Raw genomic sequence first — 19459 nt, forward strand, 5'->3', positions numbered from 1 at the left:
AATCCAAATCTAGTACTTACTTTACTATCAAAGACTTTACTTGGCACAACAAAACTCAAAACTAAGATAAGGAGAGGTTGCTACAGTAGTAAAAAACTTCCAAGACACAAATATAAAACAAAAATACTGGAGTAAAAACATGGGTTGTCTCCCATAAGCGCTTTTCTTTAACGCCTTTCAACTAGGCGCAGAAAGTGTATCTCAAGTGACATCAAAGGGTGGTGCACCTACAGCGGGGTTTGGAGTTTTCTCAACCATGCATAGTATATTGGATACATAAGTTTCAGCGTCTCCCTTTTCATTAGTCTTGGGTTTGCTACTCTCATCAAACAAATTTTCAGGAACAAGCCAAGCATAGTTATGTTCTAGTGCATCATTCATAGCTAGGAGTTTACATGGTATTGGTGCTTTGATCTCCCCACCATCATTAATATTATTAGTGTACCTTATTCTATCCATGTCCATTTTTTCAAGGAGACCAACAAAATTAGTATGAGAACCAAGCATATTAAATTTAGCAAAGACCTTTCTAGCCTCTCTTGCTAGACCACCAAATTCTCTAAGAAGGGTTTCTAAAACGAAATCTTTCTTTTCCCCTCTTCCATATCACCAAGTGTAAGAAACATGTGTTGGATTATAGGATTGAGATTAACAAATTTAGTTTCCAACAAGCGAACTAAAGCAGCAGCAGCAATTTCATAAGTAGGAGCAAGTTCTACCAAGTGCCTATCTTCAAAATCTTCAACAGTACTAACATGGGTGAAAAATTCTTCTATATTGTTCCTCCCAATTATAGACCCTTGTCCTACCGGTATGTTCTTTGCGGTAAAATTAAAAGGAAACATGATGAAATAAGTAAAGTAAATGCAAGTAACTAATTTTTTTGTATTTTTGATATAGCAAACAAGACAGTAAATAAAGTAAAACTAGCAACTAATTTTTTTGTGTTTTGATATAATGCAGCAAACAAAGTAGTAAATAAAATAAAGCAAGACAAAAACAAAGTAAAGAGATTGGGAAGTGGAGACTCCCCTTGCAGCGTGTCTTGATCTCCCCGGCAACGGCGCCAGAAATTTTGCTGGTGCCTAGTTGACGTGGGAGTTAGAAATCTTTGTGGTGTAGCTTTTCTTCGATTCCCCTGCAACGGCGCCAGAAATTTGCTTGATGCGTGTAATTGACACGTCCGTTGGGAACCCCAAGAGGAAGGTGTGATGCGTACAGCGGCAAGTTTCCCTCAGTTAGAAACCAAGGTTTAATCGAACCAGTAGGAGTCAAGAAGCACGTTGAAGGTTGATGGCGGCGGGATGTAGTGCGGCGCAACACCGGAGATTCCGGCGCCAACGTGGAACCTGCACAACACAACCAAAGTACTTTGCCCCAACGAAACGAGTGAGGTTGTCAATCTCACCGGCTTGCTGTAACAAAGGATTAACCGAATTGTGTGGAAGATGATTGTTTGCAGAGAAAACAGTAAAATAAGTATTGCAGCAGATTTGTATTTCAGTATTAAAGAATGGACCGGGGTCCACAGTTCACTAGAGGTGTCTCTCCCATAAGATAAAAGCATGTTGGGTGAACAAATTACAGTCGGGCAATTGACAAATAGAGAGGGCATAACAATGCACATACATGGCATGATAAGTATAGTGAGATTTAATTGGGCATTACGACAAAGTACATAGACCGCCATCCAACTGCATCTATGCCTAAAAAGTCCACCTTCAGGTTATCGTCCGAACCCCTTCCAATATTAAGTTGCAAAGCAACATGAACAATTGCATTAAGTATGGTGCGTAATGTAATCAACAACTACATCCTCGGACATAGCGCCAATGTTTTATCCCTAGAGGCAACAGACACAACACAACCTTAGAACTTTCGTCACCTGTCCCGTGTGTCAATGCGGGCATGAACCCACTATCGAGCATAAATACTCCCTCTTGGAGTTAAAAGCAAAAACTTGGCCGAGCCTCTACTAGTAACGGAGAGAATGCAAGATCATAAACAACACATATGTAATAACTTGATAATTAACATAACATGGTATTCTCTATCCATCGGATCCCGACAAACACAACATAGAGTATTACGGATAGATGATCTTGATCATGTTAGGCAGCTCACAAGATCCAACAATGAAGCACAATGAGGAGAAGACAACCATCTAGCTACTCGCTATGGACCCATAGTCCGAGGGTGAACTACTCACTCATCACTCCGGAGGCGACCATGGCGGTGTAGAGTCCTCCCGGGAGATGAATCCCCTCTCCGGCAGGGTGCCGGAGGAGATCTCCGAAATCCCCCGAGATGGGATCGGCGGCGGCGGCGTCTCGTAAGGTTTTCCGTATCGTGGTTTTTCGCATCGGGGGTTTCGCGACGGAGGCTTTAAGTAGGCGGAAGGGCGAGTCGGGGGCCGACGAGGGCCCACATCACAGGCGGCGCGGGCCCCCCTGGCCGCGCCGCCATGTGGTTTGGCCACCTCGTGGCCCCACTTCGTATGCTCTTCGGTCTTCCGGAAGGTTCGTGGCGAAATAGGCCCCGGGTCTTTGTTTCGTCCAATTCCGAGAATATTTTGTTACTAGGATTTACGAAACCAAAAACAGCGAGAACAAAGAATCGGCACTTCGGCATCTTGTTAATAGGTTAGTTCCAGAAAATGCACGAATATGACATAAAGTGTGCATAAAACATGTAGGTATCATCAATAATATGGCATAGAACATAAGAAATTATCGATACGTCGGAGACGTATCAGGAACCATGATCTAAGACGCCTTACAACCACCAGAGGATTCAAGGTAGAGGAATGAGCCGATAAGCCGTGTCGGTTGCCGCCGCCAAAGTTGTTGTCGTCGTCACCAACCTCGCGGACCTAGCCGCACCAGTGAGGAAGCTCCCGCCATGTCGGTAGATTTGGAAGGCTGGAGGATCTCAAAGAAGGGGAAATTGGGAATTTGGATTTGGCGCAAGAGTGCCGCTCCTAAATAGGGTGGTGAAATTTCGCGAGCAGTGATCGAATTCGTCCCACCGGATTTCAGCTGTTTCACGCGAGCGAGCTCGTGCCATCTCCAGGGACGTCGTGTTCTTTATTTTTATAAACTAGGCTGGCTTGCTGGAAACGGTTACCCTCGGGCCTGGCCCGAATATGTTTTAATGTTTATGCTGGCCACAATGCGGAAGAAGCCTAGGCAACCAATCAGCCCATTTTCATCTCCTAGATACAGGCCATGGGTCTGCGACCTACCAAACACACCCTAATTGAGCTCGGTAAAACTTAATGCTACAAGTATTAGTAATTGTACTCCTTGGGGTTGAAGTACAATATATGGCCCTTCTTTTCTAAACATAAGGCCTAAGCCTAGAACGGCACAGGTTTACAAGATGCTGAGAGAAAAGCTTACAAGACATCAACACACACAAGCACACACAACGAAAACACGAAACATGGCTTGATCGTCGGAGTCCTCCGCCGCCAAGGCAAAGCCCTACACTTGAAGCGGTGACGGTTGACACTCGGAGGGGCTTGTCGTCGAGGAGGGAACCATCATGCGCGTACATCAAAGGGCCAAAGGCAGTGGTCCGTCTCCGAAGCCGAAGGAAGCCCCTGCTCCCTCGCCCTGGATCGAAGGGCGTCGTACCGTCCGCCGGAGTCGCTCACCCTAGAGCTCAAACAGAGGACCCAGACATAGAGACCAAAGAGCAGATGCTAGGACTGGCCACCAAGAACCGCCACGACCACCATGAGATTAGCTCCACCACCGGACATGAGTACTCACCCGGCCTGACGCAAGCTGAAGGTGCCACGAAGGAACAACAACACAAAGAAAAGGTGCCCTCGCCGGAGAACCGGAGAAGAACGCTGCAGAGGAAACCCGCCACTTCCTCCAACCGAGGCGAACCATCACAACACTGCCCCCTATACCTAAAACGGCGCCTTAAAGAAGGACACCACGCCGGAGGCGTAGACACCGCCCATTCCGAGGGGAATTGGGTTTTCACCCGGGCAGAAGGGATTGGTGGCAGAAGGGATTGATACGAGGAAGGGGAAAACCTTGATCGTGCATCCGGCGAGGGAGTGATGCCCGCAGGCCTCACCACCGTGGCCACTGGCCAGGGATTTCTCCCGGAGGCCCCAGCCTCAAAACCCACCGTGGCTCACCCATCCGAGCTCCGGTGACCAGGTGTGACCAGGAATCTGAGAAAAGAAGGATGTCCTTCAGATCTAGAGAGTGCGACACCGGAGAGAACATGCCAGACCAGCACCTGCCACCGAGTCACTGCCCACACAGCCGAGCACGGCAACCAGCAACCACGCGAGCGCCACCCCGCCGGAGAGTCGACGCTGCCCACCAGCCCAAGGCCGCCATCCTGGCTTCCCGAGCCCCCACTGAGGAAGAAACCCGCAAAAGCCTCCCTTACCTCAGGTCACCAGCCGTCGGAGTAAGAGGAGTCCGCAACGCCGCCGCCACCAACACACCATGCGGGGGGAGCAGCAAAGAGGTCTTGAGACAATGATCACCACACTCTATATGCAGATCTTGAGGCAATGGCTATCCACCAATTTACACACGGAAATATTTCAGGCCAAGATCGAAGAAGCAAGGCTCTGGCCTGCAACTATGTATTGCATCTCCAAGCACCCCCACAAACATCTCGATTATTTAGGGCCAGTGTCCCACAATATCCACAGTTGCAGGGCTAATCAGTAGTACTAGTGTTACTATTACAGGGCCAAGTTTGAGCTTAAGCGACGCCGTTGGTGTGCGGGCACGGCGTGGGCTGCTGGCGCGCCTCCGGCGACTGGTTGGCGATGGACATGAGCATCGACCTGTACTTGTCGGCCGCCGCAGTGTTGTCCTGCCCGCCATGCTCCATGTGGCCGTTGGTCGACTTGTCGCTCAGGGCTTCCCCTGCCGCCGGGACGGACTGGGAGATCCCCATGAGAGACTGGCGGGCGGCGGCTTCCTCCTGGGGTGTGCCGGTGGACTCCGTCGGTCTCGCGGGCGAGGCCATCCAATTGCCGAGAGCTGCTGCAAAAGACAGCAAACAAATTACAGAGGTTGGTTAGAGGAATTCGGTGGAAACAAGCAGCGAGTGGAAGTTCGGATCCCGGATCCACTTGGGCAACACCCAACAGTGGGCTGAATTAGGAAATTTGAGAGGCTAGAATGAATGCTCTGATGAACATAATTGCTGACACTTTTTAGTCATAATAGTAATCAGTCTACGCCGGACACTACTCCATTGACGATTTTCACCTTCCAAGCAAAATATTTGCAAGCTACTAATCTCATGAGTCATGAACCTCGGATGATGTCCTAAAAAAAAACCTCGAATGGTTAAACTCAAAGCGTTGAATAAACAACAAAGATAACCGATGAGCTACCTACGGACTCCTGGTAAGCGTTTCATCATGAAAGGACATCACTAGAACCATTTCAGTAACAGCTCCCTTGATAGACATTTTAGACCATACATACGGCGAAATAGGAAGTAATACCCATACGAGAAGGCGGGGATATTTCATCCATCTATATATCCCATAATCTCCTATTGCTAACCTACATGCAGCTTCTACGTACGGCCCTTTTTTTTATCAGATTCGACTAGTTAGCACACACGCATCTTTCGCTTTCACCGCTTAAAGATCCTGATTCTTAACGGCATGAGGCATGAGCCACAGAATCATCTCCCACGGCGGAAGAACCACAGTAACAGCATAGGGGAGCAGGTTGATGGTTCGGAACCAGGATCCGTAAGATCCACGGGAACAAGCGGCTAGCAGAGGCACAACCAGCTGGAGCAGAACAGCACGGGGCATCCGAACCCGGAGAGAGACAGGCGCTCGTCGCACAAAAATCCGGCGCCAGAACAAGAAAGGAGTACGGGATTCGAGTGCTTACCTCACCGTAGCCGGGGCCGGAGAAGGTAGCAGCGGCAGCGGGGAGCTTTTGGGCGAAGGAAGGAGACGATAGGAGACCAACCGGATGAGCTGACGGGGCGCGGCCGCCTTGTTTTATAGCCGTAAAGCGTTTATCGCCGACGAGGGCCCGCCCGGTGGACCGCCGCGGGATCCACCGCCCGTCGCTGCGCCGACGGCGCAAGATCGGCCGGGGTCCATGGACCTGACGTTGCGGACGCGGGAAAGGCGGAAAAGGATGCGTCGAGTCGGACGTGAGCTGGAGGCAAATACCGAGGGAGGGCGGTGTCGGCACTCGTCGCAGGCAGGGCAAGTTGCCGTCATGGGCCCCGGTCGTCGGTGAGCGGCGGCGCTGGAATCCTCGGTACGGACGGAGCGATAACTTGCCTTGCGGAGAATAGACTATGGAGTCACGACAAATCCGGTGGGGTCCGGGGTCTGTCTCCGACGTGTACCCAGCTCAGCTCATATACCTGTGTCGTGCGAAAGCTGCAACTCTCAGTTTTTCTATATTCCCGCCGCAAACACTTTTGCGTCCACGAATAACGGCGATTTACACAAAAATAACCCAAAACTGAAAGAAAAACACAGACTGATCCTCTGGCGAAACTATTTCACGAATCTAACCCTTTTGTGTGGCGCCCACACGTGCCCATGTGGCGCCTCTAGCTCTGGCGCCACACACCCATCCGACGTGGCCCGTCGACGCTGAGCTGGTGACCCCGATCCGACGTGGCAGCACGAGTGGCGCCGCTCCGGCCGGCGCCACACTTTGAAAGTGTGGCGCCCCGGGAAGGGCGCCACACATTGACTTAAGTTTGGGCGCGCGCGCGTCCAGCCCCGACCCTTCTTCTTTCTTTCTCTTCTTCTCTTCCTCCTCCCCAACCCGGTTCTCTCTCTCCTCCCTCTCCCCCACCAAATCCACCACCAAATCGTCGGATCCGTCCGTGGAGATCGTTCCCCATCCATTTGTCAAGGTAATCTCCTTCAAATCTTCTCCATTCATCCACTAATTTCATAGATCGGGCTAGATTTGGACATGAACCCTAGACATGTTTTTTTTCTTTTGTGCACTCTATATTGTATTGTTTGTGTTGGAGATGGTAGCCTCATGTATGCATGTGTTTGAACCATAGATGTGTAGAAATCTACATATGAAATTTCACATGTATGTGTATGAACTCTATGTATGTATGTGTATGTATGTGTATGAACCCACATGTATGCCTAGTATTTGTGATGGAGTAACTCATATTTGTTAGTTGAATGGATCGTAATATGGTTCAAAAATGTAAACATGTAGGATGGCCGGTGCCGGTGGACGGGGAAGGGCGGCCGCCGCGGTCCTGGGCGCCCCGGGCCGGGGAAGGGGCCGCCGCGGTGGAGCGAGCAAGGGCCCCACGATCACCGTCACCCGCATCCTCCTCGTCTTCGCATGACGAACGCCGCTCGAGTTCCTCCTCCGCATCGACGACGACCCACTCGGCATCAAGCGGCTACGGACAAGTTCGCCGAGTTCGTCGACGGCGTCGAGCCGGCGCACTTGCAGCTACGGGAGGCTAGGCCGCAACCTCGCCGCCGGCCCGTGGAGGTCCCGTTCGACGGGCGAGGGCAAGATGTACCCGCACACGGGGTGGGACAAGTTCGCCCGTGACCTCCACCTCGAGCCCGGCTGCCGGCTCACCTTCCCGTACGAGGGGGACGGCGAGATGATCGTCAAGGTGTTCGACGACACCGCCTGCCGTGTGCACTACCCCCACACCGGCGAATCCGGCTCCGACACCGATAGTTAGAACGTCGAGTGTTGTCAACTCTATCTTCGTTGCTTCGTGTTGTTTGAATTCTATCTTAAATTGTATGAAACTATGTGCTACGATGTTAGGTATGATGATGTTATGTCGATGATGTGTGTACGAAATGGTTGTTGATATGATGTGTGTATGATATAGCTTTTGACATGATGGCAGTTTTGTTGGAATATGGTAGGATTTTCCATGGTTTTAACACATGTCAATGAGTGGCGCCCTTCCCACCTGGCGCCACATTGCACGATGTGGCGCCCGTGGCATCGGCGCCACGGATGCATGTCTAATTGCACAAAACATACTGTAAGACAAATCGTCGGGACTTAGCCGTTTTGGCGACCCTCTTTGTGTGGCGCCGTGGCACGGCGCCACGAGCTATGTGTGGCGCCGATGCCACGGGCGCCACACAAAGAGGGTCGCCAAAACGGCTAAGTCCCAGACGATTTGTCTTACAGTATGTTTTGGGTCCAATAGTTCATATAAGTTGGCATGTGTGGCGTCGAGGCCACGGGCATGTGTGGCGCCGATGGCACGGGCGCCACACAAAGAGGGTCGCCAAAACGGCTAAGGACTTATCGTCCGGAGCCCCTGGATGTTTTCGACCAAATAGCTCATATAAGTTGGCATGTGTGGCGCCGATGCCACGGGCGCCACACAAGCACTTGTGGCGCCAGTGGGAAGGGCGCCACACATGGACTTGTGATAAAACCATGAAAAATCCTACCATATTCCAACAGTTTTGACAACAAGAACATTGCACTGAATATGTACCATACATAGACACAGCATAATGGTTCAAATGACAAATAAGGTTCGACGACATCAAGGTTTCCGGAATGACCCCATCTATCCATATCTCCGTGATACCTCTTTGTCTTTCTTCTTCCACGTTTCACAACCTTCCATTCCGGATCTGGCCAAACTTGCACTCCATGATACTCCGGCCATGAAGAAACTCTTGGCCAAACCTCATCATAAGCTCTTGCCCACTTTGAGTTAAATACGAGGTGTCTATGAAGAAACTCTTGACCACCCGCGTTGAGGTCTTTGTGCTTCAGCAAGCCGTTGTATAGGTTTGCGAAGCGGCGCTCCGAATAAGCGAGGCAACAATCTTGAAGAAGGTCAGACAACTCTTTGCTCTTGCATGCCCGGTAGAAGTTCGCACAAAAATGCCTCATGCACCATCGGTGATGCAAGGGAGCATGCCCGGGAATTGGAACCTCCACCGCATTGAGAATTCCTTGATGACGATCGGAGATGACACACACTTCCTTTGAGGGTGGTATGACCCTCGTCCTCAATATATGGAAAAACCATTGCCGGTTATCATTGTTCTCAATCTCTACCAATGCAAAAGCCAATGGTACTAAACGGTTGCTTGCATCACTTGCTATTGCCACCAATAGTGTGCCCTTGTATTGACCGGTCAAGAAGGTACCATCCACGGCTATGACGGGCCTACAATGTTCGAATGCCCTCGTGCATTGCTTGGAATGACCAAAATGCACGGTGAAATACCCTCACTTTTTTACCATCATGCAATGTCATTTTGGTTGCGGAAGGCTCGACCACATGCACCATGCCCGGGTTAGTTGCGGCCATCGCTAACAACAACCTAGGGATACGGTTGTATGCTTCCTCCCAATCACCGTACAACATCTTGAATGCGGCTTGTTTGGCCTTCCATGCCTTCCCGTACTTGACGTCGTAGGCAAACCGGGATTTGACCGTATCTTGCACGGACCTAATGCTCATGATAGGAAGTGATGATATCTCCGCCGAGAGCTTGTATGCAATGAACTCGGATGTGAGTTGACGGTGGTCCGGCTGTGCATCCTTGCCATCAAGCTTCGGTCCCCGGCACATGTGAGTGGCTACACAACTTGTTATGTGCCAAGAGGGCCCTTTTTGAAAGGTCGTGCACGGACAACCCATGGGCACCTTTTATCCACACATTTTAGCGTGTACCGCTTCTTCAAGTCCGAGTGAACAACGATGTAAGGGCGATGATGCTTAATGGAGAACTCCTTCAACCATATCTTCAATTCCAAGAATGTATCAAACGTTAGCCCTTTAGAGATCATAGCCGTCCTACCATCCACATCTCTCTTGGATAGTGGCCTAGCTCCAAGAAGTAAACTTTTACCACCATCAACCACGGCTCCATCCGCAAGACTAACATCACGGAACAATGGTACCCGGATATCCCGTCCGGTTACCTTCTTGAAGATCTCGGCTCTTTCGGCTTCCTTAGCCGTGAAGCCATCCTCGTCAACCTCCTCTTCGGGTCCATCATCATCCGAGTCCGACGCATAGCATCGGGAATAAGGAATGGAGTGGTCCATCTCCTCTTGCGTCCAATATTTATCCAAATCACCCACATTGTTGCCATTCATCTCGAAACAATCATCACCATCTTCGTGCTCATCATACTCATTATCCAACGGAGGTTGTTGGGCAATGGGAGATTGGACAATGGGAGATTGGGTGGCCTCTTCTTGGCTCATGGGTGGAGGAGTCCTCTCTCGAACGGGGAGGAGGGCCGGTTAAGGTCAAGCTCGATACGAGCCTCAACCGTCTTGGTTGCAAACAACTCCAAAGCCTTATCTTGTGACCCGGCCACCGTCTCCTTGTAAATGGACCAACGTTGCTCGGAGTTGATACACATTATCTTCCAACGGGTGTGCATTCCAAACCCCACATTATGCCTTCCCTCTAGCTCAATACCATCATTTGGCTCATTCCAATTCAACTCAACCCTAACTTGTGCTACCACCTCCGCATAGCTAGGGCTAACGTCAAACACCAAGTCAACCTCTTCCGGGTCCGGCTCTATGTTTCCCTTCAAGTAAGCATCCTTGTCCACATGATGAACATGAACAATTCTTTCCATCCCCCTAGCATAATGGGAACAACACATACACACATGTGTTCATTAGATACCATAATCAACATAATCTACCCATACAAACTAGCACACTACCATTTCTTCTACTTCAACAACCCTAACATCCAACCAAATCCATCTCCACCCTCAAATCAACCAAATCCACATCTAGGGTTTCACATATAGATTGGAGCAAATACACAAAATCAATGGATCAAAAGAGGGGAAACGGAGGAGATTACCTCAAGCAACGAGTTGGGAACGATCTCCACGGACAGATCTGACGATTTGGTGGTTGATTTGGTGGGGAGAGAGGAGGGAGAGAGAAAACCGGGCGTCTTTGGAGGAGAGAAGAGGAACGAGAGGAAGAAAGAAAGAAGAGGGTCGGGCTGGGCGCGCGCGGCGCCCAAACTTAAGTCAATGTGTGGCGCCCTTCCCAGGGGCGCCACACTTTCAAAGTGTGGCGCCGGCCAGAGAGGCGCCACACGTGCTGCCACGTCGGATCGGGGTCACCAGCTCAGCGTCGACGGGCCACGTCGGATGGGTGTGTGGCGCCAGAGCTAGAGGCGCCACATGGGCATGTGTGGCGCCCTTGAGAGGGGCGCCACACAAAAGGGTTAGATTCGTGAAATAGTTTCGCCAGAAGGTCTGTGCTTTTCTTTCAGTTTTGGGTTATTTTTGTGTAAATCGTCACGAATAACATGCAAACTAAACACCGGCGCAATAAAATAAATATACATCCGTTTCAAACATGGCACTCCCTCTGTTTTTTACTCACTTTGCATGCAGGTTTTGCCAAATGTAAAAACTTTGTAAAGTTGAACCAAATATATAGTACTACCGCAGTCCCAAGGAATAAGGCGCACGCGTATTCCAAGACGAACTTTGACCATAAAAATTGAGCAACAAATTCTTGGTTATATTATATATAATTACTATCGTTGGATTCGTATTGAAAAACACTTTCTAATGATGTTAATTTTATACAAAAAATCTTTATATATTTGAAGCAATACTTAGTCAAACAAAAAACAGGTAAAACAAGGGCGCCTTATTCCTTGAATCGAAGGTAGTATACAACTATTTTATTTATAAATTTAAATTACTATTGCTGAAATTTTTATAAATCTTATTTTTATATTATATGTATCGGGTATTATAAATGTAGATGGGTTTTCCACATATTTGATCAAGTTTGCGAAGTTTGATTTTGAATAAAATCAGATCGCAGAACAATTATAATATGTATTAGGAGTACACCTTTCCAAAACAAATGGCAATTGTCATGACAGCGTCGGCTGCAGAAACCGCACATATGTAATCTTCGCACGGAGTAGTACTAGTTAGTTATGCGGTACAAGTTCGGTAGGGTTAACCGCCCATGTCATATTTTTACTTAGGGCATGAGCAATGGAGGCAGCTGTTTAACTAGGTTTGGATAAAACTTTTGACATATGCATGCCATGTTATGATCCCATTAATATGTCTTTCTCTCAAAAGCTGATTTTGTTTTCCTTTTTCTCTCTCATATTTTACTCAGTTTTCACTTTATGGCTGAAGAGGTTGCCTCCTGATGAAGAGGCTGTCTTCTTATCCGAACCTAATTTGGACCAACCGAACCAAGATAAAACTGCGAGACACCACTCCCTAGGGCTATGCACTGGCCATGTCCTTAGGATACACCATGGCGTAATCTTAATATATGCAAAAGCCGTGACACCCAAAATTAATGCTGAGTGATGCGTGACAAGAACCACGTAGACGGATGATGGAAAACGTTCAATTTTCGACTAAGTTATATTTCCTCCATCCGTAAAAAGGACGTTGCAAGTTTGATTAAATTTGGACAAACTTGCAACATCTTTGTATGGGTAATTCTTTTTAGCTGCATAAAGTTGATGTTACGTTTTCCACAGTTTATGTAACATAGGCAGGAAAATAGCATAGAAGATAATTATCCTCCAAATGTATTTTAAAACGGTCTGAAATATCCAAATTTAGTCAAACTTGCGATATCTTTATGGGATAGTTTCTTTTAGCTGCATAAAGTTAATGTTACATTTCCCACGGTTAACATGGAGAGAAATATAGCCAAGAAGATAATAATTCCAAGAACCAAGTAGAGAGTGCGACATATGCAGAATATCTCAGGCTAGATTGACAACTAGTCCATTTCGTCAGTTTTTGAACTTCGTACACACTTATCCACAAAAATAATATAAATATTTCAGGCGGTCGGCATGTGTTTCCACTTTCCAGTGCTTTTTCCGCATCACTAGCTTAAGCCTATTTTGGCGGCGGAGAGTCCAAATCATACACCATGTTTTCCTCTTCTTCATAGAAGCGTCTCCTCTAATCTTTGGAACTTCGGAGAAAAAATGTTGTCGCCGATTTAAATGAAAATCGGTGATAAATAATATGAAATAGAGGAACTTCGGCATGTGTTTCATCACCTGATGCGCTCATGTCAAAGGATTAGGGGGTGTAGAGTGATAGTGGATAACTGAAACAGATTTGCTATTTCTTAATAGCCTGGAAATTAGCTTAGAGCTCAAAATATTTTCCTCACCGTTATATTATGCACGGAGATTCGTGCAGTAAAATCAGAAGCTGTTGAAAATAAAACGTGATTCGTGCACAGTAAAATCAGAAGGTGTTGGGCCGGCTGGCTGACGATACTGATTGTCAGAAAAACTTCTTGGCTGCCCACATACTTGCACAAAGAAGCATAAAAAATTTAAGACTAGTTTACAACTTGTATATAAGATGAACCAGAACGCTAACTTTCAAGCATTTTTTTCTAAATTCCAATCTAATTTGCAACCAAACAATGTTAGTTGCAACCTGAATTGCAACGGGAAAAAATATTAGTTGCAACTCCACCTGCAATTAATAAAAATTCGGTTAGAAAAGTCTTAGTTGCAACCACACTTATAACTGGAGAAAAACTCAGTTACAATCATATTTGCAACCGGAAAAAGTTTTAAGTTGCAACCACACTTACAACTGAACAAATTCTCAGTTACAACCACTCTTGCAACTGGAAAGGGTCTCACTTGCAACCGAAGAAAATTCCAGTTGATACCACACTTGCAATTCTCAGTTGCAACCGTGGTTCCAGCTAGAGGAAAGTTCCAAATAGAAAATCTCATTTGCAACTCCACTTGCAACTAAAATAAAAAATCTCAGTTACAACTTCACTTGTAACTAGAAAAAAATCTCAGTTACAACTCCACTTGCAACTGCAAAAAAATAAAATTTCTCGCTTTGTTGCAACAATCTTCATATATTATGCACAAAAACGGAAAAAACAAAAAAAACATGGAAAAAAAACTAGACTTCAAAACCTTCTTTATGCATTTTATTTTCAACACCTTCTGATTTTACTGTGCACGAATCACGTTTTATTTTCAACAGCTTCTGATTTTACTGTGCACGAATCTCCGTGCATAATATAACGGTGAGGAAAATATTTTGAGCTCTAAGCTAATTTCCAGGCTATTAAGAATTAGCAAATCCGTTTCAGTTATCCACTATCACTCTATACCCCTAATCCTTTGACAGGAGCGCACCAGGTGATGAACCCCATGGAGGAGCAAAGTTGTCAATTGGCATGCTTCTTCTCCTTTCAAAGTCACGCTTCTTGTTCTTGCAACAATGCAATTTTTTTATTATTTAAAAGCTTCCTCCGTTCACTAATATAAGATGTTTTAGCATTTAGTCGATTCATCTACTTTTTTATGTATCTAGTCTATTTTTAGTGTGTAGGTTCACTTATTATGCTGTGTATGTAATTGACTTTGAATTGTTTAAAACGTCTTACATTTATAAATAGAGAGAGTACATATTAAAACCAACCGTCCATCTTGTGAAGAGCTATAAATTAAGGGTAGGTTAGTACACTACTTTCAGTTGATAAAAGTGTTGAACCAGAAATATCCTTGAAATTTAGTCAGGTTTGCTCTTATTCTAGTTGCCATTCCTGCTTTGTCTATGATGTGCTTGCATCTCGCGAAGTTGCTGTCCTCAACACCTCTAGACACCTCCCTCTCTCTTCGCTCTCACGCGCGCACACAAACAAAGGTTTGGTCACCCGTGCGGGGCACTGTGGGCGTGCGATGTATGGGCAACAAAAGGAGACCTTGGAAATCGTCTCGAACGGTGGTGCTCGAAGTGAACCCGGTGAGACGAGAATCATGTTCGTGTAGTGTAGGACAATGTTTCTGACGAATGACGATTGAATCTTGAACTCCAAACATCAACCATTCCATATCATGCTGCCCTCTATTCTTATCCTCCAAAAATGTGACAACCCTCGTTCTGAGGTCCAGATGTCGATTCTGAAGCTCCCGTATAGGCGGAAGCCGGCAAAGTCACCCACCATGTTTTGACGTGTTTTGATTGCAGTTAACATCCACCGTCTGCTAAAAAGTCGAGCGGCAGCCAAACCGTTGACCCTGGGACATTAAAACCCAAACATTCGTTTTTCATATGTCGCAATTGGAATATTCTTTAAAACTAGAGTATTTTTTTAGTTTTAAAGCAATCGATCGTGCCATCCGATTAGATAGAATAGTGTTTAAAGTCTTTGCCGGAGCAAAGAGAGTAACCCAACAAAACTAAAAACTAGAGTATTTTTGTTATGCACTGGAATACTTATTTTTGATACAGCTCTATTTTGAATGCCATTTTTTTGAAAGAAAAAAGTGCATCGGATGGCCATGGAAAGGTAAAGGACAACATCTCCACATTAGTACAACATGCATCGCTCCGAAACTTTGCATTTATTTTGCTATCTGTGTAGTTCTACGGGTTATTTTTAACACGAAGAATTTTATTAAATTAAATGCATTTTACAGATAGAAGCGTGAAAGGAGCCACGCTAGATACAGAGATGATATCCCTTACTTGGACTTTTTTTTGACTGTAACTACGGCGGACGTGAGCCAGCCTGAACAAATATTCAGTCAAGTTGCCTATGAAGCTTTTCAGCCTCTACAAGATGGGTTCAAATGAACCAGAGTACACGGAGATTACGAGGGAGAAGAAGAAATGAAAAAACGCACACCACCAACACACAAGACTAAGAAGAGAACAACAAAGTGGCCACCCCTCAAACTAGGGACGGTTGGCCGATGAGAATTCTCATCGCGACCCAGGCACATCAATCACGAGGAAGAGCCCCAGGACATGAAGGAGGGACAACCCAGCTCGAGGACTCGCCGGAGTAGTCGAACGGCCTTGGTCCGCCGAGACCCAGCACCGGCACTGCACCATCGACGTAATCGAAGGGCAGCGCGCCTCCGAGACCACACTACGCACCGACACCACCTGTGTCGAGGGTGTGGCCGAAAGTTCGCGCGCGGCCGAGACGACGCCACGACGCCTGTGTGCCACCGGCTGGAGTCGAAGGGCATCAAAGGCAGAGACACCCATAGATTACTCTCGCATGGATCACCCGTCGCGCACCGAAGAACCCCACCAAGAACTCGACACCGGAGCCCAACAACCGGCAAGAAGATGCCACCACCACCACTGCCACGACTCGCCTCGCAACGGAGAGGAGACCGCACCCATGGCCGCCATCTGCATCATCATGGGGCACACCAGCACAGACATTGTCCTGTGTCAGAGCTTAAACAACGGACTGCTAAGCATATAGTCTGAATTCTTAACGCCAAACGAACCTGATGATAGGCTTGATATGAGAGATGTTGTTGCATCGAAAAGAATGAGAAGTTTGTATCGCTGCCAGTTGTGGCCTGATCTTCTATTACCCCTGAGCTGCAAACACGGTTGTCGCAGTAGCTGCCGAAGCCAACACCGAGCAATCAGTATAGAAGCCAGGGTTGTGTCGATCACTATAGCATGTCCATGGAGTTTCCTATCTGCCTTTTGCCAGCGCACATACTGCTACTATTGCCAGGCAAGTGTCGGTTGGTTTATTAGTGTTTTTTTTTGTATCTCAATGCATTTCATCTTTCTTACTTTAACTACATAGTTTTCTTCTAAAGAAAAAATACGTAGTTTTCACCATTGTTCACCACCTGCCTAGGCCTGAGCCCTGAGATTTGACGGAGGACTTAAAAAACTACATACTAACGCTTTACGTCCAATTATTCCCTGCATCTTGTAATGGCTGTTGGGAGAAAGTTAGCCGATGTTTATATTTTAGATACCAACATTGTTCTTCTCCAAATAGAAAAGTTGACGACCGGTAGACCTTTCACCTCCATGTGATTGCTACGTCAGGCTTTCACCCATTGATAGAAAGAAGCTCAACACCAAACTGAGTGCAGGAACGACAAATGGCTAAAAAGTTTTTTTAACGTTTCTCGCAAAAAAAGTTTTTTATGCATAAGTGGCGCCAAACCATTTTCTTGCGAACGGAGACACCAGTAAAAGGTAGATCTCATTGGGCTCAATCACATCATATGGGACATATGTTTACCCTTTCCATTACTGCGATAATTAAATAGAAATGCATTGTCTTACACCAACACGAGAAACCGCTAAGGCGTCGAGTACCTACTACGGGGTAAAAACCTGTTGACACTCGAGCTAAACCGAGAAGTTTCAAATATTACAACTTGACTCACAAAGTCATAAGAGTATCAAACAACCAACAAAAGTATCGCATGGGACGTACGATGATACAGGCGCCTTGAGGACGACCAACTCTTATTTCCTCGTAGTAGATCGTACGTTAACTGCGTTATTATGATGACGATGGCAGCCACGCGATGGCATCGGCAAAGCACTCACGGAACCGCTCCATGCCATCCGCCGGCAAGGAGATGCCCACCTCCACCCCGCCCCCGCCGCCGCGCGCCTCGGCCACCGATATCGCTCCTGTTCTCGCCACCGACACGACGTCCACTTTCACCGGCCGCCCGAACCCAAAGTCCGTGTCGTACACGCGGAACCTCGGCGAACCAGCCACCGTCAATGGCAGCTCGGCCGCGCTGAACAACTCGATGAGCCGCTCCATTATCCCGTCCCAGTAGCCGGGCTCACCGCGCATCACTGTGTCGATAGACGCCGCGACCGCGGCGCACGCGGTGAATAGGCCGTCCGTGCTGGCTGCGGCGACCTCCTTCCTGAGCGCCGACACGAAGCAGGGGCCGACGCAGTTGCCGAGGTACTTTTCCGCGACGGGCGGATCCAGTCTGGCCCGGTGATCAACCGGGAAGAGGAGGTGGGCACGGTCGCCACCACCACCAGACGACGCCGCTGCCTCCCTCTCGCTGCCTTGTTTAGCTCGGACATGGCAGTGCCAGATGAAGCCGAACGCCGCGACGATCGACGTGGAGCGAGGCGTTGGCACGCCACGGTGTTCCGCCTCACGGGCGACCGCTTCCTTGATGCGCTGCAGGTGCTCCTTGGACAACGTGAACGTGGCGAGGACCTGCTGAACGTCGGGGGATACGACTCCCAGCGGCTTTCTGCCGTCGTCTTCGTCGTCGCTGGATTGCCTATGCGGTGCGAAAGTGTCATACAGGTCGTCACGGTCGCGGATGAAGGTGCGGTCGATGACGGGCGGCTCCGGTGCGTTCGCGCCGGCGCAGGCTGCCGCTGCCCAGGCCCAGGTGCGGAGGAAGTGCGTCGAGGAGACCCCGTCGCAGGCACCGTGGTGAAAGGTCACTCCGAGGGCGAGGCCGCCGCTCAGCATGGTGGCCTGCACGGCGAGCACCGGGCCACCAGCCTGCAGCGCCGGCACGAGCGGCAAAATCTTGGCAACCTCTGTTGGGTCGTCCGTGGCAAGCTCGTCGAAGCCGGCGTGGTGGTACTCGGAGACGGTGAAGTTGACGCCGTCGCCCGGCTTGTAGTGGAGCTCGTGGCGGTTGGGCGTGCCGGGGGTGAGGCGGAGGCGGCCGGCGAGCGGATAGAAGTCACGGAGTGTCCGGGACAAGGAGTCCTTGAGGTTGGAGAGAACATCGTTGCCGGTGGCGTTGGCGTAGAAGAATACGCGCTCCACAGGCGGGGCGAGGAGCCATACGGCATCTAGGTAGGTCAGCGGGAGAGAGCGCTCCTGGAGAGCGGTGCCGGCCGGCGATGGCGCGACGAGGGAGGTGTGTAGGACGCGAGCCATCAAGCGAGCTGTGCCACACCGGTGCGAGGTGCGAGGTGTAGTTATAGACGTACTGTAGCACTTACTACTTGGCAGGCGATCTCTCGCAATATCTTCAGTTAAAACTTGACATGGTACTACCGAGAAGATGTGGCAGCTTGATCAAATCAACTGTTGGTACCTACCACTAAGGTTTTGGTTCGGTCATTTCGGTGTCGATCACATCACATGAGAGTATGGGACAGTATGATGCAAGCGCCTAAAGGACGGCCATTATTTCCCCTCGAGCTACAGGAGCCTACGTTAACTGTGTCATCAAGTATAATTATTGGTATTTGTTAGTTCTCAGCTAAGAACTAATTTCATGCTCAATCAAATCCTACGGTATTTAATTTGCATCGTGATTCGTGCTACTCATAAGTTGCAACTCATAGATTTGATGATAACATCTGACTGAGAATAAAGTTAGTTCTCAGTCGACTGAATAGTCACACCTTTAGAGCAACTACAACGGGGCGCTTAACTGAGGCGCTAAGAGAGAAATTCTGGCAGTTTTGCTGGTTATGGTGTAGTTTTGTGATGTTTTTCTGGCATCGATTCAATAACAAGAGCCTGAGGCTTGGAAACGAGGCACAAAATACTTCTCCTAGCTCCCGATGCTTGAGCAACGATCGGATTTGACTTTTTAATGCCTGTGTAAGCGTTGTGCAATGCACATGCCCTTATTGGTAAAAGTTCATGGAGTTACCACAACGATTAGTGCATTTGGTTCATCG

The 19459-nt window shown here is 48.1% G+C and overlaps 2 protein-coding genes across 2 annotated transcripts; both read right to left on the bottom strand.

The window, feature by feature from the left end:
* Positions 1–4561: 4561 nt before the first annotated feature.
* LOC124678262 lies at positions 4562–5026 on the bottom strand. Its single transcript, XM_047214180.1, has one exon. It carries the CDS (start codon positions 5011–5013, stop codon positions 4744–4746), a length of 270 nt encoding a protein of 89 aa, XP_047070136.1. The 5' UTR covers positions 5014–5026; the 3' UTR covers positions 4562–4743.
* Positions 5027–17214: 12188 nt separating this feature from the next.
* Positions 17215–18783, bottom strand: LOC124677410 (phenolic glucoside malonyltransferase 1-like). The gene has a single exon (XM_047213397.1). It carries the CDS (start codon positions 18702–18704, stop codon positions 17331–17333), a length of 1374 nt encoding a protein of 457 aa, XP_047069353.1. The 5' UTR covers positions 18705–18783; the 3' UTR covers positions 17215–17330.
* Positions 18784–19459: the final 676 nt, after the last annotated feature.

Source organism: Lolium rigidum, chromosome 7 (genome assembly GCF_022539505.1).
Source record: "Lolium rigidum isolate FL_2022 chromosome 7, APGP_CSIRO_Lrig_0.1, whole genome shotgun sequence".
Lineage (NCBI taxonomy): Eukaryota > Viridiplantae > Streptophyta > Magnoliopsida > Poales > Poaceae > Lolium > Lolium rigidum.